The sequence below is a fragment of the Ambystoma mexicanum genome, chromosome 6p, assembly GCF_040938575.1.
Source record: "Ambystoma mexicanum isolate Mex_15411 chromosome 6p, UKY_AmexF1_1, whole genome shotgun sequence".
NCBI lineage: Eukaryota > Metazoa > Chordata > Amphibia > Caudata > Ambystomatidae > Ambystoma > Ambystoma mexicanum.
Window position 1 is genome coordinate 1,520,761,839 of NC_090935.1, and position 25,116 is coordinate 1,520,786,954.

General features: G+C 43.8%; 1 protein-coding gene across 1 annotated transcript in view; it reads right to left on the reverse strand.

Annotated features, from left to right (window-relative positions):
* Positions 1–25,116, reverse strand: part of LOC138510600 (purpurin-like) — a 104,398-nt gene that overhangs the window by 31,762 nt on the left and 47,520 nt on the right. Inside the window, exon 3 of the mRNA XM_069626381.1 lies at positions 1,564–1,700. Coding sequence (XP_069482482.1) covers positions 1,564–1,700 — 137 coding nt within the window. The remainder of the gene's footprint in view (positions 1–1,563; positions 1,701–25,116) is intronic.

The window sequence follows — 25,116 nt, forward strand, 5'->3', positions numbered from 1 at the left end:
GTAGCATAAGAACATGAACTCATTTACAAAATCCTTGGATAGATTTAAAACTTGAATTGTTTGAACTTCTTTAAACATTTGAGTGGAAATACAAAGCAAACGCTACCAGAAGAAGATCCAGACTGAAAGGCGACCAAAAGACGTTTTACCTTTCAGTTTCAGCAGCAAGCCTATAGCCTGAGACAGAACCGAACCAAGAACATTTTGTGTGGGGTCAGAAACCAGCCACCTCTAGCCAAGTTAAAGGGGGCACCACCTTTCCCAGGCTACATTTACATTGTTATGCATTAGTGGTAGGGTCAGATGTTAGGACAGAGGACAGTCATTTTCAGTAAGACATCCAGATGAACACTAGTGTGTTATTTGTTCTTTTTAGTGTATGGAAACCATCATCCTAGCAGTAGGGTCAAGGGAGGCATTCTTTCCTTTAATAAAACGGACAGTCTGAAAACATTTCTTCCTGGCCATCTCAATGTCTGACTTACCACTCTATTCAAAATAAAATGATAGAAATACAAAGAAGCTAGTGGGAACAGGAAAGCACAGAATAAAGCAAGATAGTCACGCTTTGTTTAGAATATACTACCCAGTTTGCCCACGCCTGATGCCCAGTTGGTTTTCACTGAATTCCATTTAAGACACCTAGTGGTATCCTCCTCTCTAGAGTAAGCAATTCACATTAAGGTAAGATATTTATTTGATCTGGCTAATACCAGATAGATAGTAGTTTCACTGCCTGTGGCCTTACACCAAAGTCCCTCCAAAGTCCTTGGAGGAGGAAGAAATGAGTTAGTGAGAGGGAATGGAGGAGAAAATGCGATTAGAAATGTAGCTGGAGAGAAGGAATTGCGAAGTGGGAGGAAAATAACAAGCTCAGAACTACATTAGAAAGAAGCAAACAGTAAGAAGAAAATGACAGTGCACACATTTGGGAAGGAGGTGCACAGTATTTGAAAGGAGACCAAAGGTGTGCCAGATTGCAAATGGAGGAGCGCAGATATAAACTTTTTAAAGAAAGGAGGGTGCTCAGGAATTAAGATAGGTAGATAAAGAAAGGAACAAAGAAGGGAAAAGGCGAGAGAGGAGGGAGTGCAGGTATCCAGTGTTCAAGAAAGATCTATACCCAACTATTTTTTGGAAAGGCAGCTGCTGGGCCACAGAGGCAGACTCAGATAAACATTCTCTCCAGAATTGAGAGGGGGATTTACATGCAAATATTTAAAGGTGCACTGATTGTATTCCTCAGTGCATAATTGATTGTACAAACTGCTCAAGCTGGTGCAACTAGGAATGTAGCATTCAAATACATATCTAGGTAATCGTGTTTTTGAGATGTGCTAATCTACAAACGTGCATATTGAGAATTTTGGTGACAAATTCTACTGGGTGACATATCCGCCTTGTTATGTGTAATGACATTTTGATTTTCTTTAAAAGAGTGGGCAAAACTCACATTAAGTCATGTGGGTTGGAGGAGCTGTGAGTTTCCTTATCGGTGGTAGTCGATCCTGCACACGTGGCTTTACTTGATTAATTCAGCTAAGTTTACAGATAATGACTTACCCAAACAGTTTGACTCTGCCCTTGGAGGCTGCTGTCATGATGCCATCTTCACCAAGTGTATATTCAGCAGAGATATTATCTTGGAGAAAAAGGCCTTCTGGGTCCTTCTTGGCGACAGCATACCATTTTCCTGCATACTAAATTGGGGAAACAAATATGCATTCATTTTGATATATTTCGAGAGTTATTTTGATGGTTGTGGAACATGCAAATGGTGCTTTTAAACTTTACACAAAAGAATGCTTTTGATTCGTACGGAATCCACATGTTTCTTGCACTTGCAAAAAGTAGATGGATTCCAAAGGAATACATGAAATGCCACCCATCACACACTGGCATTTATTGTTTTGTTTTCATGTTTGGGCCAAGCATAATTGACACCTACACATGCAAATACACAATATTACACCGAGTGGGCTTAACATAATCAGTCCTCTGCGTGTAATATAGTGGTCGATCTAAAATGATATGTCTACAGTTGGCCAGTTCCTACAACATTTGTACTGAGATCTCTACAACAAATCACGTTTTTTTTTGGTACGCATGCTAGGTATCTTCAAATAAACACTAGTAATGTGCCTCACAAATAGGTATACAATTCAATTTTAATCTTCTATTATTGTATGAAATGTGATTAATGAAACAGCAACCATGTCAAGTGGAGGAACATTTTAATTACTGGAAATGTCTGCCACATTAATACCAGGCTACCCCTCTGAGAAACTCAGTATCTTAGAGGCCTGCAATCACCCTGAAGCAAGGACATGTGCAGACTAGAACTCTGCCGGTGCAGGTAGGAAAGAGTCAGAAGACATGCCTTCTCTGTCTATGCCCCAAAACTCTGGAGCCACTCCCTGTCAACATCAGACTCGCCCCATCACATCTACAGTTCAAGAAAGAACTTGAGCCTTTCCCCTCCAAGGAATGGCTCCTCCATAACATCCAGATCTGCACACCCTCCACTCCCCACCCTACCCGAGACACTGTGATATGATCCTCACTATTTCTTCCCCTGATTGCTTGTAGATTCCTTGCTGCCATTTGCCCTCACTCCCTTGTTGTTAGCTCCCAGCTCCGTTTTTCTCTGCTTTCTTCCCTCACTGTGTTCTTCCCCCTGTGATTGTAAAGCACTCCGTAGCTCCCCGAAGCTAGGTCTGCTCTCAATAAATACCATAATAATAATAATAATAATAACATGGTACACTATTATATGAGTGCTTGCCCGTGCAATTTGTGATAAAAGATCAATACAGATATGTTGTTCTCAGATGATACCAACGATCTTTAATCAAAGATCTAAATGCCAACATCATTAGTAGGGCAAGAAGAGGTTTGGTAAATCAGTTTTATTTATTAAATGAAGATGTAAGGAGTAAAAAGGATTTAAACAGTAAGCTACATTATTTTAAAGGTTTGGAATACTTTACAAAATACATATGACTGTAATCTTTAAATGCTTTAGGTTCCTTGTTGAACTCTTCATTGAGGGATCCCTTATGGTCCTGCCTTTTGTTTGTATGCTGTCAAAACAAGGTCGAATTAAATAATATTAGATTCCATACTTCCATAGAGATTTAGAACCTAAAGAACTATATTATATTGAATTAAAAGTAGCAGACACCAATAGCAATACAAAGAAAACCTAGACAAAAATGAACAATGCTGAATTGGTTTTAGTACACCAGCATGGCCACACCATCCCTAATAACTGTGGATATTGTGATAAAAGCCGCAAATGTGGCACACATGTACATAGTAATATGAATTAATTTGAATAACTACACGTTTTGCTGCACCCATTATTACAAATGGCTGCCATATCTATGTTCAGTTACCGCAAATTCACATACTTGGTAGACTGCATGTTGATAAGGGGTCATTTTGATTAATATAGATGTCCATGAAGCTTGGACAAGAGAGTGTTATTGAATCCTATTTCTTTGTTACAGAAAAAAAACTCCAAGTATTTAATTAAGACTAACCCATCAATATACTTACAACAGGGTCACCACCAACGATTGAAGTGTACAATATCTCTTTTGCACTGGCAACTGCATGGTATCTTCAACTACTGGAAACAACTTACTCCAGTACTGTCACTGATTGTTTTCACATCATTCACCAACGACAGCCTTGTTGTAAAGATTCTGTTAAATAGTTTGTTTTAAAATAAAATTACATGATCAATATAGAAAACATTGCTTGCTTAGTATTCGATGTAGGTGGATGGTAATGGTTTTGAGTTTGTTGGTGCTTACTTTTGTGGTGGTATGTACTTGGGCCTTGTGGTGGTGGTAGTAGTTCCAGAGCAGTAATAACCAGAAAAGTAACATTAACTTCTTAATATTTTTGCATCTTTGCAGGTTCACTCAGAAGTTGCTGGTTGTGGATGCTGAACAGCAGGCGCTGTCCATAAACTAGATTGTCGATATTGCAGCTGCATCTAAATTCTAGCCTAGTTAAATCATTTACACCAATGTTGATGGATGATGATGCCTTTTTCCTAAAGCACATTGACAGATGCATGGCACACCAATAAGTATTGTATCAATCATCTTTTATTTGTAATAGATCCACTTACTTGTACTCTTTCTCTCTACTCTCAGCCGTCCACTCTCCCTATGCCATCTACCAAGCGTGTTCCCAACCTTCTATCCTCACATTCCACCCCAGCATACCACACATCTCCCTCTCAAGCATTTATGATTAAAAATCTGCAAGTGTAAAGATCCCTAACTTGCCTTGACGCCCTCAGAGCAAACTCCTTTGCACCCATCTGTTTTGTTGTCTGTTTCCTTGTGTAAATTAGTGGCTATGCGGTCAGTGTCAAATAGCCTTCTAAAGGCTGAGGGCTGTGATCGGACCTGCCGAAAATCTCCTAACCACTGGAGTTTCATCTAATCCTTTGACCTCTCATACTCCATCTTATGCAGTATATCTGTCTTGTTGGTTGTTTCCATCCCTCTCCATTTTACAAAATACTGAGGGGTAACTGCTCTCCCTTTCAACACACAATTACTTGATTCATATTCCACACCTTGCCATCATCCGTACTAATGGAATTATGATATATTTTAACAATCCTCTTAAGTCTGTACAATTTCATGTGTCCTTTCCGCAATTCTTACCCACTCACCCATTTTGGGGCCCCCTCCTTCACTGCTTTTTTCCAATCATATCATAATTAGTTCTCTCTTTGGGAGCTATGATCCAATCTGTTATGGTTTAAGACTAGGAAGCTCCCTGCATCGATGGAGGACACACCTTTGTATTCAGCTTTCTTCCCCTACTTAACTGAAATGGTGACACCCCTGCCCTTCAGTGAGGAGAAAACCTATGCGCAATTACTCTGTCCCAGATGGATTTCCTCCTGTCCAGGACATTCACCCACAGCTACCTTACACAGTCTTTAATGGCATTTTCAATTTTTCTACCATGCCATTAGTCTGCGGATGACAAACTGAATTGAAACGATGTTCTATACCATTGTATAAAAAAATAAAATATTTCCTTTGAACTAAACTGTACTCTTTGATCCGTTATTATTATGTTAGGATAGACTTCTCTCATAAAAATATCTTCTAGAAAATGTATTATGGTTTTGGTGGAAATTATGTTTTGAATAGACACCAGTCTCGTCAGGAGATCTATCAAAAATGCAAAAGTGTGCATCTCATTGTCTCTATATTGGCCCGACAATGTCCACTCAAAACCTTTCCCACAGTAATTGTAATTGGTTATTTATAAGACCATTAATACTCAGAGGTTTCTAAGTGCATTCCTGGGGATCAAGCCTGTGTTGCTCTGTGTTGTCTTGCTTCCAAGGCGTGTGTGTTGCTCCTGAGCTATCCTCTCGAGAGAGTGAAGGAACTGTCTTTTTGTCAGGGGTACTTCTCAGGTACTGATAAACATTTCACTATTGTAGTATTGCATATAGTCCCTCACATTCCTTTCGATCTCTGCATTGTTTTCCTCACCCATTTCTATGTTTATGGAATTCCTCAATGGCTCTTATGAGTCAATTCATTGATTTGTTCTCTTACTCATTTTGGGGGTATCATACATTTCCTATAAACACATTCCCAGTAACTACATGCATTTCATCTCTAATTGTCCACACACACTCATCCATGTTCATTTGAGTATTCATGCTTACAAACACCTTTCTCTCTGACTCCTCTTTAAACGTTTGGTTATCTATGTCCTCTCTCATACTTGCCTACCACACTTCTTTTGATATTACTGGTTGTTCTAAAACCAATACATTTCACACTTCCTCCTTCTTTCCTTGTTCCTCTTCAGTTGTTAGGCGTAACAAACAATCTGGTAGCACATTGCTTTCCCCAGGAACATATTCACCACCAATGTGCACTCTTGCATACACGTCACTCATCTTCAAAACTGGACAGAAATCTTGTACAATCCCTTAGAGATTAACATCTCCTTCAACTGTTTGTGATCATTACATATCTTTAAAGTGAGCCCTCACAAGAATGTTCTGAATGTATCTATCGCCCATTTGACAGCTAGTAGTTCCTTTACTATGGTTGAATACGATGTCTCAGCTTCTTTGAGCAGCTGGGTAGCAAAATATATCACAAGTTTCTTCCCATTCTCCTGTTGGCATAGTACTGCTGCTAAGCCTACATTACTAGCATCGGTGAACACTACAATAATTCTTCCTAGTTTGAACTTTTGCAGAGATGGAGCTTGGTTCAAATTTACCTTAAGTACCTCAAATGTCTTTCTGCAAGCATCTGACTATTCAAATTGCACCTTACATTTCAGGAGATGCCTCATGTGCATAGTTTCATCAGCAAACCTTGGGATAATTGTAAACGGCATTCCCAGAAATGACTGAAGTTCATCCTACTCCCTCGGTCGTGGTGTTTTTATTTTTATATTTGTGAGGTCTTTCTTTGGTTCAATCCCTTTAGCTGAAATCACATGTCCCAAATATTCTATGCTCTCTTTATTGAGTTGCACTTATCTTTGCATAGTGTTAGATCTTGTTCCTTTTCTCCAAACCTCTTGTCAGTTTTCACTTATGCTCTTTAGAATTCTTTCCATAACACAATATATTGTCTTGAAAACTAAGTACCCCAGCATCTGACTGGAATATATTGTGCATAAATCTTCCTTTAGCTGAATATGCACCAGTCCAAATGTCATCCTTATAAATTGGTATAGGTCCTCTGGAGTAATGAACGCCGTTAGTTTTCTCATCCCGGAGGTAATGTAACTTGATGATGCGCTGGCTTCAGGCTGCAGGTGGAGAAGACTTGTGCATGTTCATTAGGGGTGGCGGTGCAGTATGATAGATCTATTAAGTGCTCTTAGATCAATACATAATCACAATTTACCTGTGGCATTTATAGGACGACAATTGGGGAAACACATTCTGCTGTTTTTCTTCTTTCTATGATCCATTATTTGTCTAAGTTGCCCAGTTCTTCTTTCATTTCTTTCCTACTTAACAATCGAAAATGTCTCCCTCTGTGAACTACTAGAGTCTATCCTCAACTTAGTTTTACAGAATGTACGAAATCCTTGAGACATCCTATTGTATCCATCTCGTTATCCATTTCACTCTTGCCCTCACAACGTAAAACAATTTGTTTTACGTTATGGTTTCATTTAATATTCAGTTTTTTTCTAATGCAGCCTGCTGAGTAAAGACATGGACCCTTCATTAGTAACATAAACTTCCTTGAAGCATACCGCCCGTTAAATGTGAGATGTCCTAAAAACACCACAGAATTTCTATGTTCACACCTCCATAGGCCACTGACTTTATATCTATCCCATTCAGTGTTACATTCTCAAATATGAATTGAACACCCTCTCTGGAAGCAAAGTGTACTTAGCTCTTTAATCTATTGTCATCTAAACTGGATTGTTCTTTGTGTAGCGTTCATCATTTCACCCATCAAGATCTTCTTCTTCACACCACTGCGAATTCTGCTTATTCTAGTTCTTCACACAATTCGTCTACTAAGCATACTGGACTGTTCAAAATGTGCCCTAGGGCATCACACCTGTAACAACAGCGCTGAATGAATTCCTGGTCCGTCACTCCCCCAGGATTGTAGTTGAGAGTTTTTTGGTAAGGTGTTTTTCCTGTGCCCAATGTCCTCCCCATCATCCTATTGGGTATCCGTGCTTGAACTATGTTTTTCTCCTTTGTGAGACTATCAGTAATTCTTGCCACTTTTTTACAATGTTTCCACTCATTTGTTTGTGTATTCCTCCTCCTTCGTTATACAAAGGACTTCATCCAATGTAGGATCATTCTTTGACCGCAATTGCTCCCTGACCTTGCCATCTCAAAACTCTAAAATAAACTGATCCTGCAATATCTGTCTGTGGAACAAGTTGCATGTTCTTGACAAGTCCCTGAGAACCATAATGAACTGTTCCACTGTTTATCCATCTACTTGTGAATGTTTCCTACAGCAGTATCTTTCCAAATTGATATTGATTTGTTTCATAATGTTTGTCTTATTCATCATGCATCTCTCATATTTGTTGAAATTGATTACCTCTTCTTATGAAAGCTTGTGTAGATCCTCACATTGGTCTTGCCTTACCATTCCCAGACAGTGCCTAAACAGTGATTTCTTCCCATCAATCCCATAAATCGGTCTTCATGCAGCATTGACCTATTGCTCAAATGATTTGTTCAAGCTCTTCCTTGGACTTGGGGGATCTCCTGGTGACAGTACCATCAACCCAGGAAGGGCCAACCCTCTCAACTCCCACCTAGACCCCCCCTAATCCCTCAATTAGCTCCTCAATACTAAAATCTACACTACCAGCTTGGCAGTAATCCATAATACACTTACCAGGACAAATGAATGCTGTTGTTCATATTAACAGCCCCTGAGATGGACCCAATTCACAGTGACCAACTTTGTTATGCGTTTTACCACAAGCGGTAGCATAGGAATACCAGCTGCAGTAAGATGCAATGACCATCTGGTTCACAACTTTCAGTATGTTATTACAAGGGACCAGGACACATAATAAATAGTCTGAGGCTGATTCACCTTGCTTTTTCTTTCATAAGAGATTAGAATTCATAACATTCACAAACAAATATGTAATGCACTGAGTTTTTCTCGTTACATCCCCTTGCAATTCAAAATGAAAAAAAACAAAAAACACACAATTCACTAGCAAAGTTCTGCTAGGGGAAACAGCTTTTCATTTCAGACAATATATTTTGTCTGGAATGAACTGTCATCAATAATGATATGTTGTTTGGAACCATTAATATTATAATGGAAATTAATTGTAATTTTCTTAAATATCCTAGAATATCTATATTTTTTAGAGATTCAATTAGTGAGTGAATGTATGAATGCATGATTAGTAGAATGTTTTTTTAAGAATTGATTAAAAGGTTCAATGTATTTTACACAAATCTAAATAAAATGAAAATAATGATTTGAGCTTTATATCCTTCTGCCTGCCTTCTTCAGTTGCTCTTTCACTCCTGGTACCACTTTTGTTGTATTATGTGCAAAATGATAACACCAGCTGTTATGCAGTGCCAAATCCAACCAAAGGGGGGGGCTGGATTTGGCACTGCATAACAGCTGGTGTTATCATTTTATGTTTTCTGTGCACCCACACTACTGACCCATACCAGATTCAGCCCACAGCCTCACACCTGAGTCTCACACTCTTGTTGACAAATGGGATCAGTTTTGAGCTTTGTTGAAATTCTGAGTCCTAGTTAAACTTCAGTGCCTCTCTTCCTACAAACACCCTCAACACCCTCTGCATCCCTCACATCCCTCCACTAGCTCCTCACTACTAAACTCTTGCATCCTTATACCTCCCACACTCCATCAGATAACTGCCTAGGTCTAATGTTCTAAATAGATTCCGATCCTATCAATCTTCTATCATCAACTATGCTGTCAATTTTTGCACTCCACAATCTGGGGGCTGCTCAAATGGCTAACCTGCTCAGTCGGTACCAAGTATAAAAGTCATTGGTGGGGTAATTTTTTGTATTGTGAGATTTCTTATGGTAGATGCCTCACCAATGCGATACAAGTTATGAGATTGGGTACTAATGAAATATTGTACCAGAGTAATTCTTCCTCTGTTGCACTTACCAGTTCTTTTTTCTTCTGTAATTGGTGCTTTCCTTCCTTTCTATTCATTTTGCATATATGTATTCATTTAACTGAAGTTCATCATGTGTTTCTACTTCTTATCATAGCGTCGCACTGAGTGCTGAAATCGTAGCTAGTATAGTCTTATCCACATGTTCCATTTCACTTTATGCTGAGCTTTGAGTTTCTTCCCTCTAAAGTGGCTGCCAAGTTGTTATGGGTTTGTGCTTGCAGCAATTCATTAATGCTTCTACCATCCCCCAATGAATCGTCTCCCCTCACCCTTCTTGCCTGGGGTGCATCTGTAATCCTTTCACAAATGCAAAATGGGGATTTTGAGCTGATCTCGGCCGGAGGGACCAAGTTCACGTGTTGTTAGCGACACCAGATACAGCTGAATCCTTCCTCCGAGTTGTGCATGTGGTGTACACAAGAACAGCCCGCCAGATCATTGCAGCAGCCATTTTCCTCTTGGAGCATAGGACTGTGTTTGAAATTTGGTGATGATGGAGTAGTGCCTCACTTTGATGTGTGGTGCCAGCAGAGAAAGGAAACACTTTCAAACTTTCATTACTGGGCTTCTGTGCTGAAACTAGAGCAGGTTGTACTACAATATGTGCGTCCTCTGCAGCTGTCATCATTCACAGTGTATCTAGATACCCTACAAAATAAATGGTTCCATGGTTCCTGGCCCTGGAACATACCAATTGTACCAGATGGCTCCCTATTCACTTGAAGGACATGACTAAGCTAAGAACAAGGCAACCAGATATAGTGAAAGAATACAGCACAGGCAACTTTCCAGTGCAGAAAATATTCAAAGCGTTTACTGCTATATTGATTGATCAAGCACACGAGCAGAACAGTGCTTGCTTTACAGGAGATGAAGGGGTAGTGGGCCTCAATGACAACCCTAATTCTTTGAGGTAATGGGTGATTGCTGTGTCAGAGGTTGCCAGGGTCATAGAGGTGTTTAATGATGGGCTCCATCACTTTGAAAGGCCACGAGACAGGTCATCATGACCAGTCATGATGTGTGCAGGCCATTTCCGACAGAAATGTTTCCTGTTTTGTTAGTGCCATGGAAATGTTAGGCAACCCATTTGAGGAAGACAGAAATGATCTGATTGCTCTCAAGACTAAGTTTCTTGCTGGGCTTGTTGCAGTTGAGGTTGTCCAGAATGTGAAGAGGATAGGCCATTTGGAGAGTTCGAGACTTTCGAAAAAGAAATATCTGGTAGAGAACAAGACCCATCAATGACACAGTTCAACAAAGCAAACTGAAAATCTTTTGTGCTTCTACACAGAAACGTTTCAGCAAAGGGAAGCAGCAGCTGGTCTCCCTTGAGAATGAGACACTCTTCTCACATCTGTATACATTTTGCCAAAAGTTAGCTGGAGACCTTGAAGAGCTTTACCACCATGAGAACCAGCCATGTGTCCTCCTGCACTCTCAGGTTGTGATAAATTGTCATTAGGGTATAAGGTCAGTGTCAGGGCTGGAGGCCAGAGTGTGTGTGGTGTGAGTGCAGTGGGGAATGAAGGCTCAAGAAGCCAACCACCAAAACCAAAAAGACAAACAAACCAGTGACAAAAGTGTTACAAAACATTCAAGCCTTATCAAAGGCTTCTCTGCTCTCATTGCAGGACAAAGGCCTACAAAACCACACTTCCCAGCAGCCCCAGGGCCATGGACTACAAGAAAGAAGCCACATTGACACACATGCGCGCTGAGTAAAGCATGTGGCTTGTGCTCGAGATTCCGCTGAGGGAAGAAGCATGCTGAGCAGCTCTGGCCACGGTGATAGACCCCACAGGATCACGATCCTGGCTTTCGCAAAGCTAAGAGCTGCAGCGCTCTCAGAGACAGTGGGGAAGCAGGGGGATAAGCGCCGGGGGCCTAGTCCTGCCCAAAAACAGGCCCCTGCCTCTCAATAAGCTAAGTACAGCTCTGGCTGCTGCATGGTTCAAGCAATCCCGCCTTAACCTGCGCACCTAACCCGGCGCTCATAAGCAGTGCAAGCACTACTAGGATGGCATACAGGCTGTCATGATCATGGACAAACTCAGCCTTATATGCTGAGGACTACAGGCTCACTGACCTTCACGCTGCAGGCCAATCAGCTACATGTGGCCTGCAATGAATGAAGCTGCATGTAAAAGCCACATACGTCCCCTGCATGCCCCTGCATGTCACTAGCATCCCTGTGCTGCTAACTCAGAATCCAAAGTCTTCCCACAGTTGAACACACTCACGCAGGGAGCCATGTGCAGCCTTAATTCGTGTGAACTAATGTTGGCTCTCTTTGCAGAATTTGAACTGCTCCTGCTGTCCAGATCAGAGAGCACGCAGGCGAGGAGTCAGCAAGGGCCACTCCAGCAGCCAGCAGCCATACCCAGAGCTAAGTGATTCTTTTGTTTAGTACTGGTACATGCCAGCACCCATTGTTATTCACTGCATTGTTTCTCGGGGGGCATGCATGTATGTACGAACCTCTCCCTAAACCTCTTCCCAGTTATCCTCATACCCCATACCTATCCAACCATTGTTTCCCTAGCCCTCCATCCCTGCTGGGGTTGCAGAGGTCTGCTTAAGCCCAGTCTTGTAGTCACCAAAACCGCAGTTGGATTTGTTGGTTAGTGCCACTTCCGCGCCTCGGAGTTGTGGAACCTGTCAGTCAGATCGCGCATGTTTGCAGAAAGTCTCTAATGCCAAGATAGAGGCTCTAACCACTACTTGTGTAGTCCTTGATGGAGTAGCTATTGTTCAGATTTTGAAACCCACTGTGGCCAAGATCTTCAGTGACTGTGCTCATGAATTTTCATTCCATACCTGTTTTTCAAGCTCCAAACTGCATTGCAACTTGACCTGACCTGGGACAGGTAGCTTCCCGATTTACTGAAAGGCAGAGCAGGAGCAAATTGTGGTACATGACTGTGTATGCGTGTGGTGGTTGCAGCCACAATTCCAAGTAATTGTTTCAACTTCCTCCGAGATGACAATAACAAGGTCTGAAGCAGTCTTCAGTTGGGTTAACTAGCAAGAGAAGAAACTCATCATCAATGATGCACAGGCAGTCCTCAACAAGCCACAGATGTCAGGTGTGGCCTCACGGAGGCCAGGTACCCATCATGAATCTGATAGTCGAATGTTGTGCATGCATATCATGAAACCTGACATGGCCACAACTAAGTATTACTTCATTCTGTTTTTATGGTTGTTGTGGTGTTGGCTGTATCAGTGGCCCAGAACATGCCACCAGGCGATGAACTCTGGCTGGCATTTGGAACTGGAAAGACACTTATGTATGTGGCGGCACAGGAAATAAAAATGGTGTGGGAATGAAGAAAGTACAGGCACTAGTGGATGTGACAGAATCTCCAGTTTTGCAGGCCATGTCATAAAGAGCATATCAGCAGTTGTGGCTGTACTGATAGAGCTCACAGCTCGAGGTGACACTCCAGAAGATATCATTCATGCACACCGTCGAGAGGTTTGTCATTCTGCTGTGACAGAAGTCACAGGTGCACAGATGTTAACACAGCACAACTGATACTCTATATAAAGAAGAGCAATGTGCAGTGAATTCCACCAACCAGGGCAGCACCAGAGGAGCATGTGCAAAGAGCAATCTACCAAGGCGTGTATGTTTGTTGCCAGATACTTTTACCAGCACCTGAAGTGCCTCCATCAACTAACTGGGCTTCGGCTAAAACTGATATTTCATTTTATGAATCACCCTGGCTTGCCTGACATGATGAAAGTACAAAAAGGCTGCACTTGAGTGCACGGCTCTGTGTCCGTGAAGGGGAGTGTTCACAATAATAACTGACTGGTTACCAGGTGGAAGAATTATGCTTACTTATAACAATATTGAAAACATGTCCTGTTGCCGATAATGACCAATTTTGCTGAGAGATCCTTTGAATATTAACTCATGAGAATTCAACGTCATCTAAATGTTTGTCTAGGCCTGCAAAGGAAGCTAGGCTGGTTGCTTATGTTACTTGGAAGACAATTTACATTTTAAAAATTATATTTTATTGGTTCTTTATGATAATAAGTCTGTAATATAGTGATTAATTGTCTTATGTGTACAGTTTGTTAAAACATTATAAAACACCTGTCAATAAACCATAGTTCTTGTGCATAACATCGATTGCATTTTATCCTGTATTAAACCATTAGAAGAGTCCAAGAGCAATCACTCTCTGCAAATTACTGTACAAAACCTTCTGGCAGCTTTTGATTTCATCAATCTCAACCTGAAATTACACAGGGGTTGTGCAGTTGCCGGTTGAAACAGTGGACAACTCAAGGTCATTCTAGAAAATGCCCACCTAAATGTGTTCAATATACATCGAGGTATATTTGGGCCAAATGCATTGCTTTTATCACAAAATGCACAATAGAGTTGCTATGATGCATTACTATTTAGAGCCCAACCAAGGCATTCAGAAACCGCAAAATATAAAGGTAAAAATTGAAACAAACCCATTTTACATCTTACATATTTTCGAACATTAATCTTCATCTTGCAACATTTTAATTACAACCAAAAAATGTTTTAATATGATTTATGTTTTTTATTGGGCGGCAGTCACCGCCCTATAATTTATGTCAAACCAATTTGCATTGACTTTTTCTGAAAATTATACAGCTTATCTGCCTGATTCATGGAATTATTTGCGTGAAAAACACAGATTTGCGCGCCTTTCTGCCCGAAAATCCACATACTTCAAACAGGGATTTTCAGGCCGAAAGGCGCGCAAATCTGCGTTTTTCACGCATCCTTTGAATATGCATACAGTCATAACCACTGGATGGATCTGCACCAAATCAGAAACAAGTTCAGCATAAAGCATCACACACATTTATTTTGATGTAAATCTGTCCAGTAGTTATTAGAAAAGAAATGGAGATGGGTATGCCCCCATTACCCAAAAATATTTAAATATCTTCCATGGTCCATCACTACACACACTGAAGCATTTCGGACGTGAAAAGCAACAATGTTTGCTTGATGTGAGAGATTCCCATGGTTATTCCCAGAGGAAGGCATAACATAAAAGTGCTCAAAATGCTATTTGGAGGAAGGACAGAGATGGTTTAAGATAAGGGGATGGGTGAGGGATGGGTGTGTGGAAAATTAACAAATGGTAAGGTGGCCATTTTGAGGCTGGCCAGAAAAGTGTTTATCTGAGAGATCAATTGTGTTTTACCTTGGCAGTCTTGTGGGATTACCAAGAGGACACAGTGCGATAACAGTAGTAATGGGAAATGTGTAATGAAAAGAAATAAGACAAACACTATATTGTGGAGGGTTTGGGGCAAATTGAGTACAGTTGTGATGTGATGAGGCCCAAAAAGGAGGAAAGGGGTAAACGTACGTGTTAAGGGGTGCCTTAAAAACTATTTCAATTAGAAGACCTTTTTGTGTTACCACAGGAATGAGAAAGCAAGTAGATTACTGCGTGAAGGCTGAGTATTGGTTTGAAAGCCTGGCAACCAGAATTATCACCAGGGAAAAAGGGCATTATTGGGGTTTTTCCTGCGGAAAGATTTTGGCATGGTAAATATCTGCAGAAATAGACAAGGAGGGTCACAGAAGAAGTCAATCTGGATGCTTGGAATTTGAGCTGTACTTATTGGTACATACCCATGTTCCGAGCAGCCTAAACGAGGTGTGTATCTGCTCTTGTTGCCCCTGATGCTCTAGGACACTTGATGAGCAAATGCAAGTGTTATGACTTCTTTTTCATTTAGGGATTGGGGAACTAGTCATTGCCCAACCTCTAAATAAAAAAAACAAGCTTATTAGTGTGAAATAACTAATAGGATATTGAGTATTTTCATGCATGGCCGTTTACCTTGTTATAGAGAGAAATGTAAAGCAAAAAACTGCTGTGAAGCATTGAAAACAAGAAATGTCTTTGATTTTGACCTTATTACATCCCTCTCTGCTTCTCTTCAGTCAAACAGTATTTTTGGTGATAATTGAAAATAATTACATGTTGCTACACAAATTTATTGTGCAAACCAAGTTCAACAGGAACAGGGTCGCTTGCAAAGTAGCCAATCGCATGTCGAGTAACTGAGAAAGTTATGGTGCTATTCTCACAGGAGCTTTTCCGCAATAATGGAGAGAAAGATCAATGTGAAAATAAACATTTTGAACATTAGCCTATTGGATGTTGAGAACCTCAGATAGAATTGTCAAATTCTTCCAATTAAAATGTAACTCTAGTTAATGTTCAGTAATTAAATGAACACATGTTTGTTAAGGTAACATAGTGTTTCATGTACGCTAGGTACAAACACGGATGGGCTGGAGGTAAATTGGGTATTCTTTACAGGTTTAAGTTGAAAATATGTTGTTGCTGACATTTATCATGTTTGTGGTGCTGTATTCAGGGTGTACTATCCTTGATAATTCAAGCAAATATCAAAATGACTTTAGAAATGGATAGATGTTCTTTTTCTTTAGAAATTGATAGATTTTCTTTTACTCAATCGATAGATTTCTACAGAATTTTCTAAATCTAGAGGTCTAGAGGGTGGAGAGACAGCAGAGACTTTGTCAGCTGCTCTAAAGTGCTGATTGTCTTTTGTTGCTGCCCATTTATACCAGGGTTGTTGGGAGGAGGAGCTTGCTACTTCTAAGACTCTTGCTCCAAGTGGAGCAACGCAGAGAGTCAGCAGAGTCTTTGGCAGCTGCTCTACAGTGCTGATAGTCTTTCGTTGCTATCCATTCAGACTGGCGTAGTTGGGAGGAGGAGCTTGTTATGTCAAAGACTCTCGCTCCAAGCAGAGCAACACAGAGAGTTAACAGAGTCTTTGGCAGTCTTCGGCGGTGCTCGGCGTGCTTTATAATGCTGGGCTGCAGGAGTAGGAAGCAGTTTTCAGTATCCCGTATGATCTGTCAATCCTTCCTGTGCTACTGGAAATACCGCCCTTAAGTTGGCTACAAGAAGTTAAGGTATTGCTCAAATCATTGTTTTCCTGTGAGTATGAAGGAGTGATTTTGGAGTTCGATTGGACGACAGTTGCTCCTTTGACAAAGGAAGTTACTTGTAGGCGGCAGGAGTGTATTTAAATAATGCGCTGCTTGACATACTCCCATTGTAAACTGTGTCCTAACATTTTAGGTGACTGCGGGCCTGGTGCCTTTGAGCCTCTTTTTTTGATTATACAACAAATTGCATTGGGAGAAAGTTACTGCCCTTGTGTACGTGGGGCCTGCCATATTGCAAGGTTCACATATTAATTATTCTGAAATCTAACTTAAGCTAAGCTACATACCTATGGTTTACGTAGCAGTGCGCTGCAAAAGGGTAAACGACCTAGAACTCAAACTACTTGGAAGCGTGACCCAGGAGGTCCCGTTCGTTCCAATAAAGGTAAAAAGCATTTTGCAGTTGTTCAAGGAACGACCCAGCCCAAAATTACTATTTTTATAGGAGCAACCAGGTCTGCACAAACAGAGAATAATGCAGTAAACACTGGTGTGCTTAACACTGGGGACAGCATATTGGAACCCATAAATACTGCTAAAGACCATTCCCCTGGGTTTTCAAACATTGACAATAATGGATCACCACTTAACCATTGTTTGAATCTATTAGAGAAAAACTAGAATTATCACGGCCAACATCTTACTCTAGGCACGGGTGACTTAGCTTGGTAACTAATACAGTTTACATGCACCATCTAGGAACAGGGCAGATAGTATCACAACACATTTATAAAAGTGCCTGTATATGGGCACCCATATTTTGATCCTGCATGTCACATAGTGATGACACGAACTCCTGCATGAAAACAAGGTATAACTGGGTGACCACGCCGCACAATTACTAATTTTGATAACCTGAATTATTAAACACTAAGAAGGATGCCTACCTAATGATGAACACAAAACTGATTGGGAAGTGATGGCACAAACTTAAACATGAATATGAGGTACAACTAGGTGACTACGCACAACTGTTAATGTTGATAACCTGAATTGTAGCATGCTAAGGAGGATGTTTATCTAATGAGGAATGCAAACTGATTGTATTCCTTAATTATCTCTTGTATACGTTACATGTTTTTTGTATCTGTATGTTATGTTACACGTTGGGGGCGCCCCGTCAATATGTGATTGGAAATAATGATGTGCTGAATAACGCAATGGATGTGATGGCTGTAACCTAATTTGGTGTTTATACTGATGGATCGACTTTCACAATTATGAAATACAAGGATTTCTTGCTGACAAGCTAGGGCAAGAGGCCCTGATGAAGGACCAATGGTCCGAAACGCATAGGCCTATTCTCGCTCTTTGCTGCAAATTTGGAACCACAACGAGGTTCATTTCACTGGATTAAAGAAGGAATATTTGACACAATATAGAGTTATTTGATTTGCTTTATCTCTAAGCATTGGATTATTTGAAGAAGACAAGAATTCCTTTAGAAACAAACTAACCCTTCGTGAGCACTATGGTGTGCGGCCCACACCGATGGCTCATAAGCCTTGGTCTTTTTTTCTCTACGTAAACATTTGGTGCACAGGCACAGTGCACTTGACAGTGGGCTGCACCCCACATACAACTAACACAAAAGGTGAAATAAATTAGCACAGAATCACTGGTTCTAACAAGCTGTGCCCACTCGCCAACCAAACCAGCTTTTAAGATTAGCCATTTTAACTCTAACTTGAAAACAATTACACATAATCATGAGGCATTACTCAGCAGATATGATTGGGAGCTGAAACACCTATTGGATAGGTGTAATGTATGTCTAAGGCAGTGTGTTAAATGCCCTAATGCTCATAGTAAACTAGGTTACTTGTACGATCAAGTGATAGCAAAAAAAGGAAGAGATCTTATAATGGTACTATCTGAGAAATCACGAAAAATAAACATGTATCATACAGTGAGAAACTCAGACTTAAAGTAGTCGCAAGTTTTGAGTATAGTTAATACGAATGCCCGAAACTGGCACCTAATTGACAGAATTATTAAAACAACTGATAACAAGAAATGTTGGTTTCTTTTGCGAAACTTTCGTTCTGTAAAACCAGAACGTATGGTATGTGGTATTTCAGAATCTTCCTGGGCTAAGCATATTATTGGAAACTTTTGGAGTGAAATTGATCCTAACATAAGAACATTAAAACACCCCAAGACAGGCTCAATGGTCTGGAAATACGTGAAGGAGGCAGACATAACTTTATTTATAACAAGGTCCAAATCATCAAAAGCCGTAGGGCCAGATGGATTATGTAATATGGTGCTAAACAATGATCCTAATTATTGGGCAGAGCTACTTGGCACATTATTTGTTCGTGTCTGTGAGACCGGTGATTACCCTTCTACATGGCTTGAGTCGATTCTGATCCCTGTATATAAGAGAAGATCATGGGAGGACCCAGATACTTATCGATTGCTAGCCATGCAGCACTCCAGTTCTAAGATTTTCTCCCAATTGTTGCTGGAGTTACTTTCTACATGGGCAAGTACAAATCATATATTGAGCCCAATGCAGATGGTATTCAGGAAGAGGTATAGTACTATACCCGCAATTTGGATACTCCTTACACTAATATCTGATACGTTTCAAAACCCGGTAGTTTGTTATGTGGACTATTCTTCAGCCTTCGACACAGTAGACAGGGACAGATTATGGGACAAACTGTCAGGGTGTTTTACCAAAATTGACCTTTTACAATTGACCTTCTTCACATTTGACCTAATTATAGTTGTACTAATTGACCTTCTGCACAATTGACCTTTATTTTATTTTAGTTATTTTATATATGTATTGGGTTGGTTTTGGATTATAAATAATATAAGGGGATTGGGTGGGGGTTGCAGGGGTTTTTGGATTGGGTGGGGGGTTGTTGGTGGTTTCCCCCGCAAATATGTCCTAATTGACCTTCTAAATTAGGTTAATTCTCCCGAGGTCAATTCTCCCGAGGTCAATTGTGAAAAGGTCAATTAGTATACAACCCTGTCAGTGTGGGGCCTAAATGATTGTCTGCAGTAATTATTTTTGACAGATGCATGAGGATACAGTGGTGAGAGTCAGATTAGCACAGGGATAGTTCTCATACAAGACCAATCCTAACTAATATTGGCCATAAGCAAGGTTGTGTACTTGCTTCAATACTATATAATCTTTACGTGACAGATTTTGTTCAACATCTTGAAACAGTACATAACCATCTTCCGTCCCTGGATGGTATAAGGATATCTAGCGCCACTTACACGAACAACACTGTGATTTTTGATCGTACCCTTATGGGTTTACAGCGTTCACTTGATGCTCTGTCAAGGTATGCAGAATGAAATGGTCTACGAATACATATTGGGAAGACAAAGCTTATGCCAATAGGCAAGGGAGCATATTGGGGTAAGAGGTTTACATGGGGATTGGGTGGACAAACTTTAGAACAAGTCGATACCTATAAGATACTTAGGTATCCATATAGCACACGACTTGGACATTGCACATCATGCAAGAGAGGTTAATTCTTCAGCCTGGATCAAATGGCTCGCCTTAAAAAATGTGATTGACAGACAGGGGGGCCGCTCTATGGAGACCAAATTTACTGCATATAGGACAGCTGTAGTTCCGGCGATCCTTTATGCATTGGTAAGGCTGCCGATGGGACTGGTTTCTTGGCTGCCAAAATTGGATGGAATAATATTGAGATCAAGGATGGGCTTGCCACGATCAGTGCCGGTGGAAACTACGTGCCTGGAATTAGGATTACCACCTTTGCATGTTCTTTGCCAGTTGGCCGTTAGTAAGTGGTGGGGCACTATATATTTTAGTGAAAGAGATAAACCCACAAATATAATTAAGTGCCATGATTTAAATTGCAGGCGCAGTGTGTGGTTTGCAAATACCGAAAAATGCGTATTAAAAGATTGCATGGCGATTGGCATGAAGGGTATACCTGCTTCGCCTGGTGGGGTATATGCCTTGGATTTCAAAAGGAAATCCAAGGATTATGATTGCATGATGTGTATTGATTACCGAGCGAGTAAAAGGAAATATTGTACGCATTCAACACAGGGTATGACAATAAATGAGCCCTGTGGTTACTTGCTTAAGTGCTACTCGCCAAGGTTGCACCATTTTGTTACTTCATTGCGCCTCGAAACCTTGCCTGTACTCAAAAGCACAAGGGCGTGCATTGGCTTGGAAAGATCTAACCGACTTTGCTGTATGTGTAAATTATCAGTGGAAACAGCCAGACACATACTTACTCAATGTTGCGTGTTAACGCCTTTTCATAAGAGAGAGGCTACCATAAGTATGTCGATTATACATCAGATCAATTCTGGGGCTCCATACATGGTGCAAAATCTCTGGTGGTAACTGCGGCTGCTTTTCATATATTGCAGAAGGTGGGAAAACTATTGGCTGTTCCATGACTCAGTACAATCTCCTGCTCAAGTCCATTATTAATAAAAGGCTATTGTATATATTATTGATGTAATTGACTGAACATCTGTTTAAATTGATGATTTTAATATTTCTCTTTTAACTTCTTTTAAGGTTGATTGGTTTTAACTGCGTAATGAAATGGAAATGATTACATGAAATGTTGGAAATATAAAATGTGTAATAACATAGTGTAAAGGTCTGATTGACTAGAAACACTAAGAGGCCGATTCATGGAATAATTAGCGCGGCGCAAGTGGGCAAAAACGTGCGATTCGCAGTGGAATAGCGAAAATCGCAGTGAACGTGCGAAAATCGCACGAAAAGCAGCGCACGTCGATTCATGGAAGGCCGTGCGCGAGAAAACCAGCGGATGTGCGAAAAAAAAGTGCGCGGCGCACGTTGGCGCACGTTGGCGCACAGGCCATCTAACAGCGTGCGCCAGGTCACAGCGAAAATCGCACAGGCCACAGCGAAATTCGCACATAGCGCGGCGCACGCAATAAAAGTAGGCGGAACACGGGCGTAACACTCGGAATGGGGAACAACTAGCCAAAACGTGGGCGTCACGGGGGAAGTACAGGGCACAAGTGCGCGGAACGCCCACACGCTCGCCTACAACACGTATTCATGGAATAGAATAGGGGAAAAAAGCGCACGCTCAAACCAGCGCACAGGCACAAACACGACCGCCACAAGAAAGGAGGCGGTAGCGTCTCTGCGGCTGTAAGAAATGTGCGCCAAAAGGTGCGCCAACAAATAGCACCTATATACTGCCATGATGAATGTCCCATACTGTGGCCCTCCAGGAAAAATGACGTGCAAAGGGGTACCCACAAACACGGACACCCGCTGACAAAAAATACGTGTTACAGGGGTTCGCGTGAAGTTCCTCACGCGATCGGGCCTGGGGGAGCGGGCTACGTGTATTACAGGGGTTCGCGTGAAGTTCCTCACGCGATCGGGCCTGGGGGAGCGGGCTACGTGTATTTCAGGGGTTCGCGTGAAGTTCCACACGCGATCGGGCATGGGGGAGCGGGCTACGTGTATTACAGGGGTTCGCGTGAAGTTCCACACGCGATCGGGCCTGGGGGAGCGGGCTACGTGTATTACAGGGGTTCGCGTGAAGTTCCTCACGCGATCGGGCCTGGGGGAGCGTGCTACGTGTATTTCAGGGGTTCGCGTGAAGTTTCACACGCGAATAGCCTGGGCGCGTGAATTTGAGGGGTTCGCGTGAAGTTCCACACGCGATCGGGCCTGGGGGAGCGGGCTACGTGTATTACAGGGGTTCGCGTGAAGTTCCACACGCGATCGGGCCTGGGGGAGCGGGCTACGTGTATTACAGGGGTTCGCGTGAAGTTCCTCACGCGATCGGGCCTGGGGGAGCGTGCTACGTGTATTTCAGGGGTTCGCGTGAAGTTTCACACGCGAATAGCCTGGGCGCGTGAATTTGAGGGGTTCGCGTGAAGTTCCACACGCGATCGGGCCTGGGGGAGCGGGCTACGTGTATTACAGGGGTTCGCGTGAAGTTCCTCACGCGATCGGGCCTGGGGGAGCGTGCTACGTGTATTTCAGGGGTTCGCGTGAAGTTCCTCACGCGATCGGGCCTGGGGGAGCGTGCTACGTGTATTTCAGGGGTTCGCGTGAAGTTTCACACGCGAATAGCCTGGGCGCGTGAATTTGAGGGGTTCGCATGAAGTTCCACACGCGATCGGGCCTGGGGGAGCGGGCTACGTGTATTACAGGGGTTCGCGTGAAGTTCCTCACGCGATCGGGCCTGGGGGAGCGTGCTACGTGTATTTCAGGGGTTCGCGTGAAGTTTCACACGCGAATAGCCTGGGCGCGTGAATTTGAGGGGTGCGCGGGAAGTTCCTCACGCGATCGGGCCTGGGGGAGTGGGCTACGTGTATTACAGGGGTTCGCGGGAAGTTCCACACGCGAATAGCCTGGGCGCGTGTATTTCAGGGGTTCGCGGGAAGTTCCACACGCGAATAGCCTGGGCGCGTGTATTTCAGGGGTGCGCGGGAAGTTCCACACGCGAATAGGCTGGGCGCGTGTATTTCAGGGGTGCGCGGGAAGTTCCACACGCGAATAGCCTGGGCGCGTGTATTTCAGGGGTTCGCGGGAAGTTCCACACGCGAATAGCCTGGGCGCGTGAATTTGAGGGGTGCGCGGGAAGTTCCACACGCGAATAGCCTGGGCCCGTGTATTTCAGGGGTGCGCGGGGAGTTCCACACGCGAATAGCCTGGGCCCGGGTATTTCAGGGGTGCGCGGGAAGTTCCACACGCGAATAGCCTGGGCGCGTGTATTTCAGGGGTGCGCGGGAAGTTTTACACGCGAATAGCCTGGGCGCGTGTATTTCAGGGGTGCGCGGGAAGTTTTACACGCGAATAGCCTGGGCGCGTGTATTTCAGGGGTGCGCGGGAAGTTAAACACGCGATTTCTGCACGGTACGTGTATTTCAGGGGTGCCGGGGAGTCCCACATGTGATTTGACAGTGTGGGTCCTCCCAGGTGTACCCTGTACACCCTCCACGGCCCCTGCAGGCAGCCCACACCACAGGGGACTACCCTGCATCCCTGGTCATGTCCCGCAGGCAGCCCACCCAACATGGGCATGCCCCCCAGCAAAGGCACATGTCTCCTTGAACTAATGAACACCAACACATGTCCCCTTGCACCCCCACCCCCCAGCACTGTGGGGCACATGCCAGCAGTCCCCCACCCATGTCCAACTCATGTCTCCCACCACCCCCACCCCCCAGCCACCAGGGTCACCCTCCACCAGGGCCCCACTCATGTCTCCCACCACCCCCACCCCCCAGCACTGTGGGGCACCTGCCAGCAGGCCCCCACCCATGTCCAACTCATGTCTCCCACCACCCCCACACCCCAGCACTGTGGGGCACCTGCCAGCAGGCCCCCACCCATGTTCAACTCATGTCTCCCAGGACCCCCACCCCCCAGCACTGTGGGGCACCTGCCAGCAGGCCCCCACCCATGTCCAACTCATGTCTCCCACCACCCCCACCCCCCAGCCACCAGGGTCACCCTCCACCAGGGCCCCACTCATGTCTCCCACCACCCCCACCCCCCAGCAGTGCAGGGTCACCCTCCACCAGGGCCCCACTCATGTCTCCCACCACCCCCACCCCCCAGCACTGTGGGGCACCTGCCAGCAGGCCCCCACCCATGTCCAACTCATGTCCCCCACCACCCCACCCCCCAGCACTGTGGGGCACCTGCCAGTAGGCCCCCACCCATGTCCAACTCATGTCTCCCACCACCCCCACACCCCAGCACTGTGGGGCACCTGCCAGCAGGCCCCCACCCATGTTCAACTCATGTCTCCCACCACCCCCACACCCCAGCACTGTGGGGCACCTGCCAGCAGGCCCCCACCCATGTCCAACTCATGTCTCCCACCACCCCCACCCCCCAGCCACCAGGGTCACCCTCCACCAGGGCCCCACTCATGTCTCCCACCACCCCCACCCCCCAGCACTGTGGGGCACCTGCCAGCAGGCCCCCACCCATGTCCAACTCATGTCTCCCACCACCCCCACACCCCAGCACTGTGGGGCACCTGCCAGCAGGCCCCCACCCATGTTCAACTCATGTCTCCCACCACCCCCACACCCCAGCACTGTGGGGCACCTGCCAGCAGGCCCCCACCCATGTCCAACTCATGTCTCCCACCACCCCCACCCCCCAGCCACCAGGGTCACCCTCCACCAGGGCCCCACTCATGTCTCCCACCACCCCCACCCCCCAGCAGTGCAGGGTCACCCTCCACCAGGGCCCCACTCATGTCTCCCACCACCCCCACCCCCCAGCACTGTGGGGCACCTGCCAGCAGGCCCCCACCCATGTCCAACTCATGTCCCCCACCACCCCCACCCCCCAGCCACCAGGGTCACCCTCCACCAGGGCCCCACTCATGTCTCCCACCACCCCCACCCCCCAGCAGTGCAGGGTC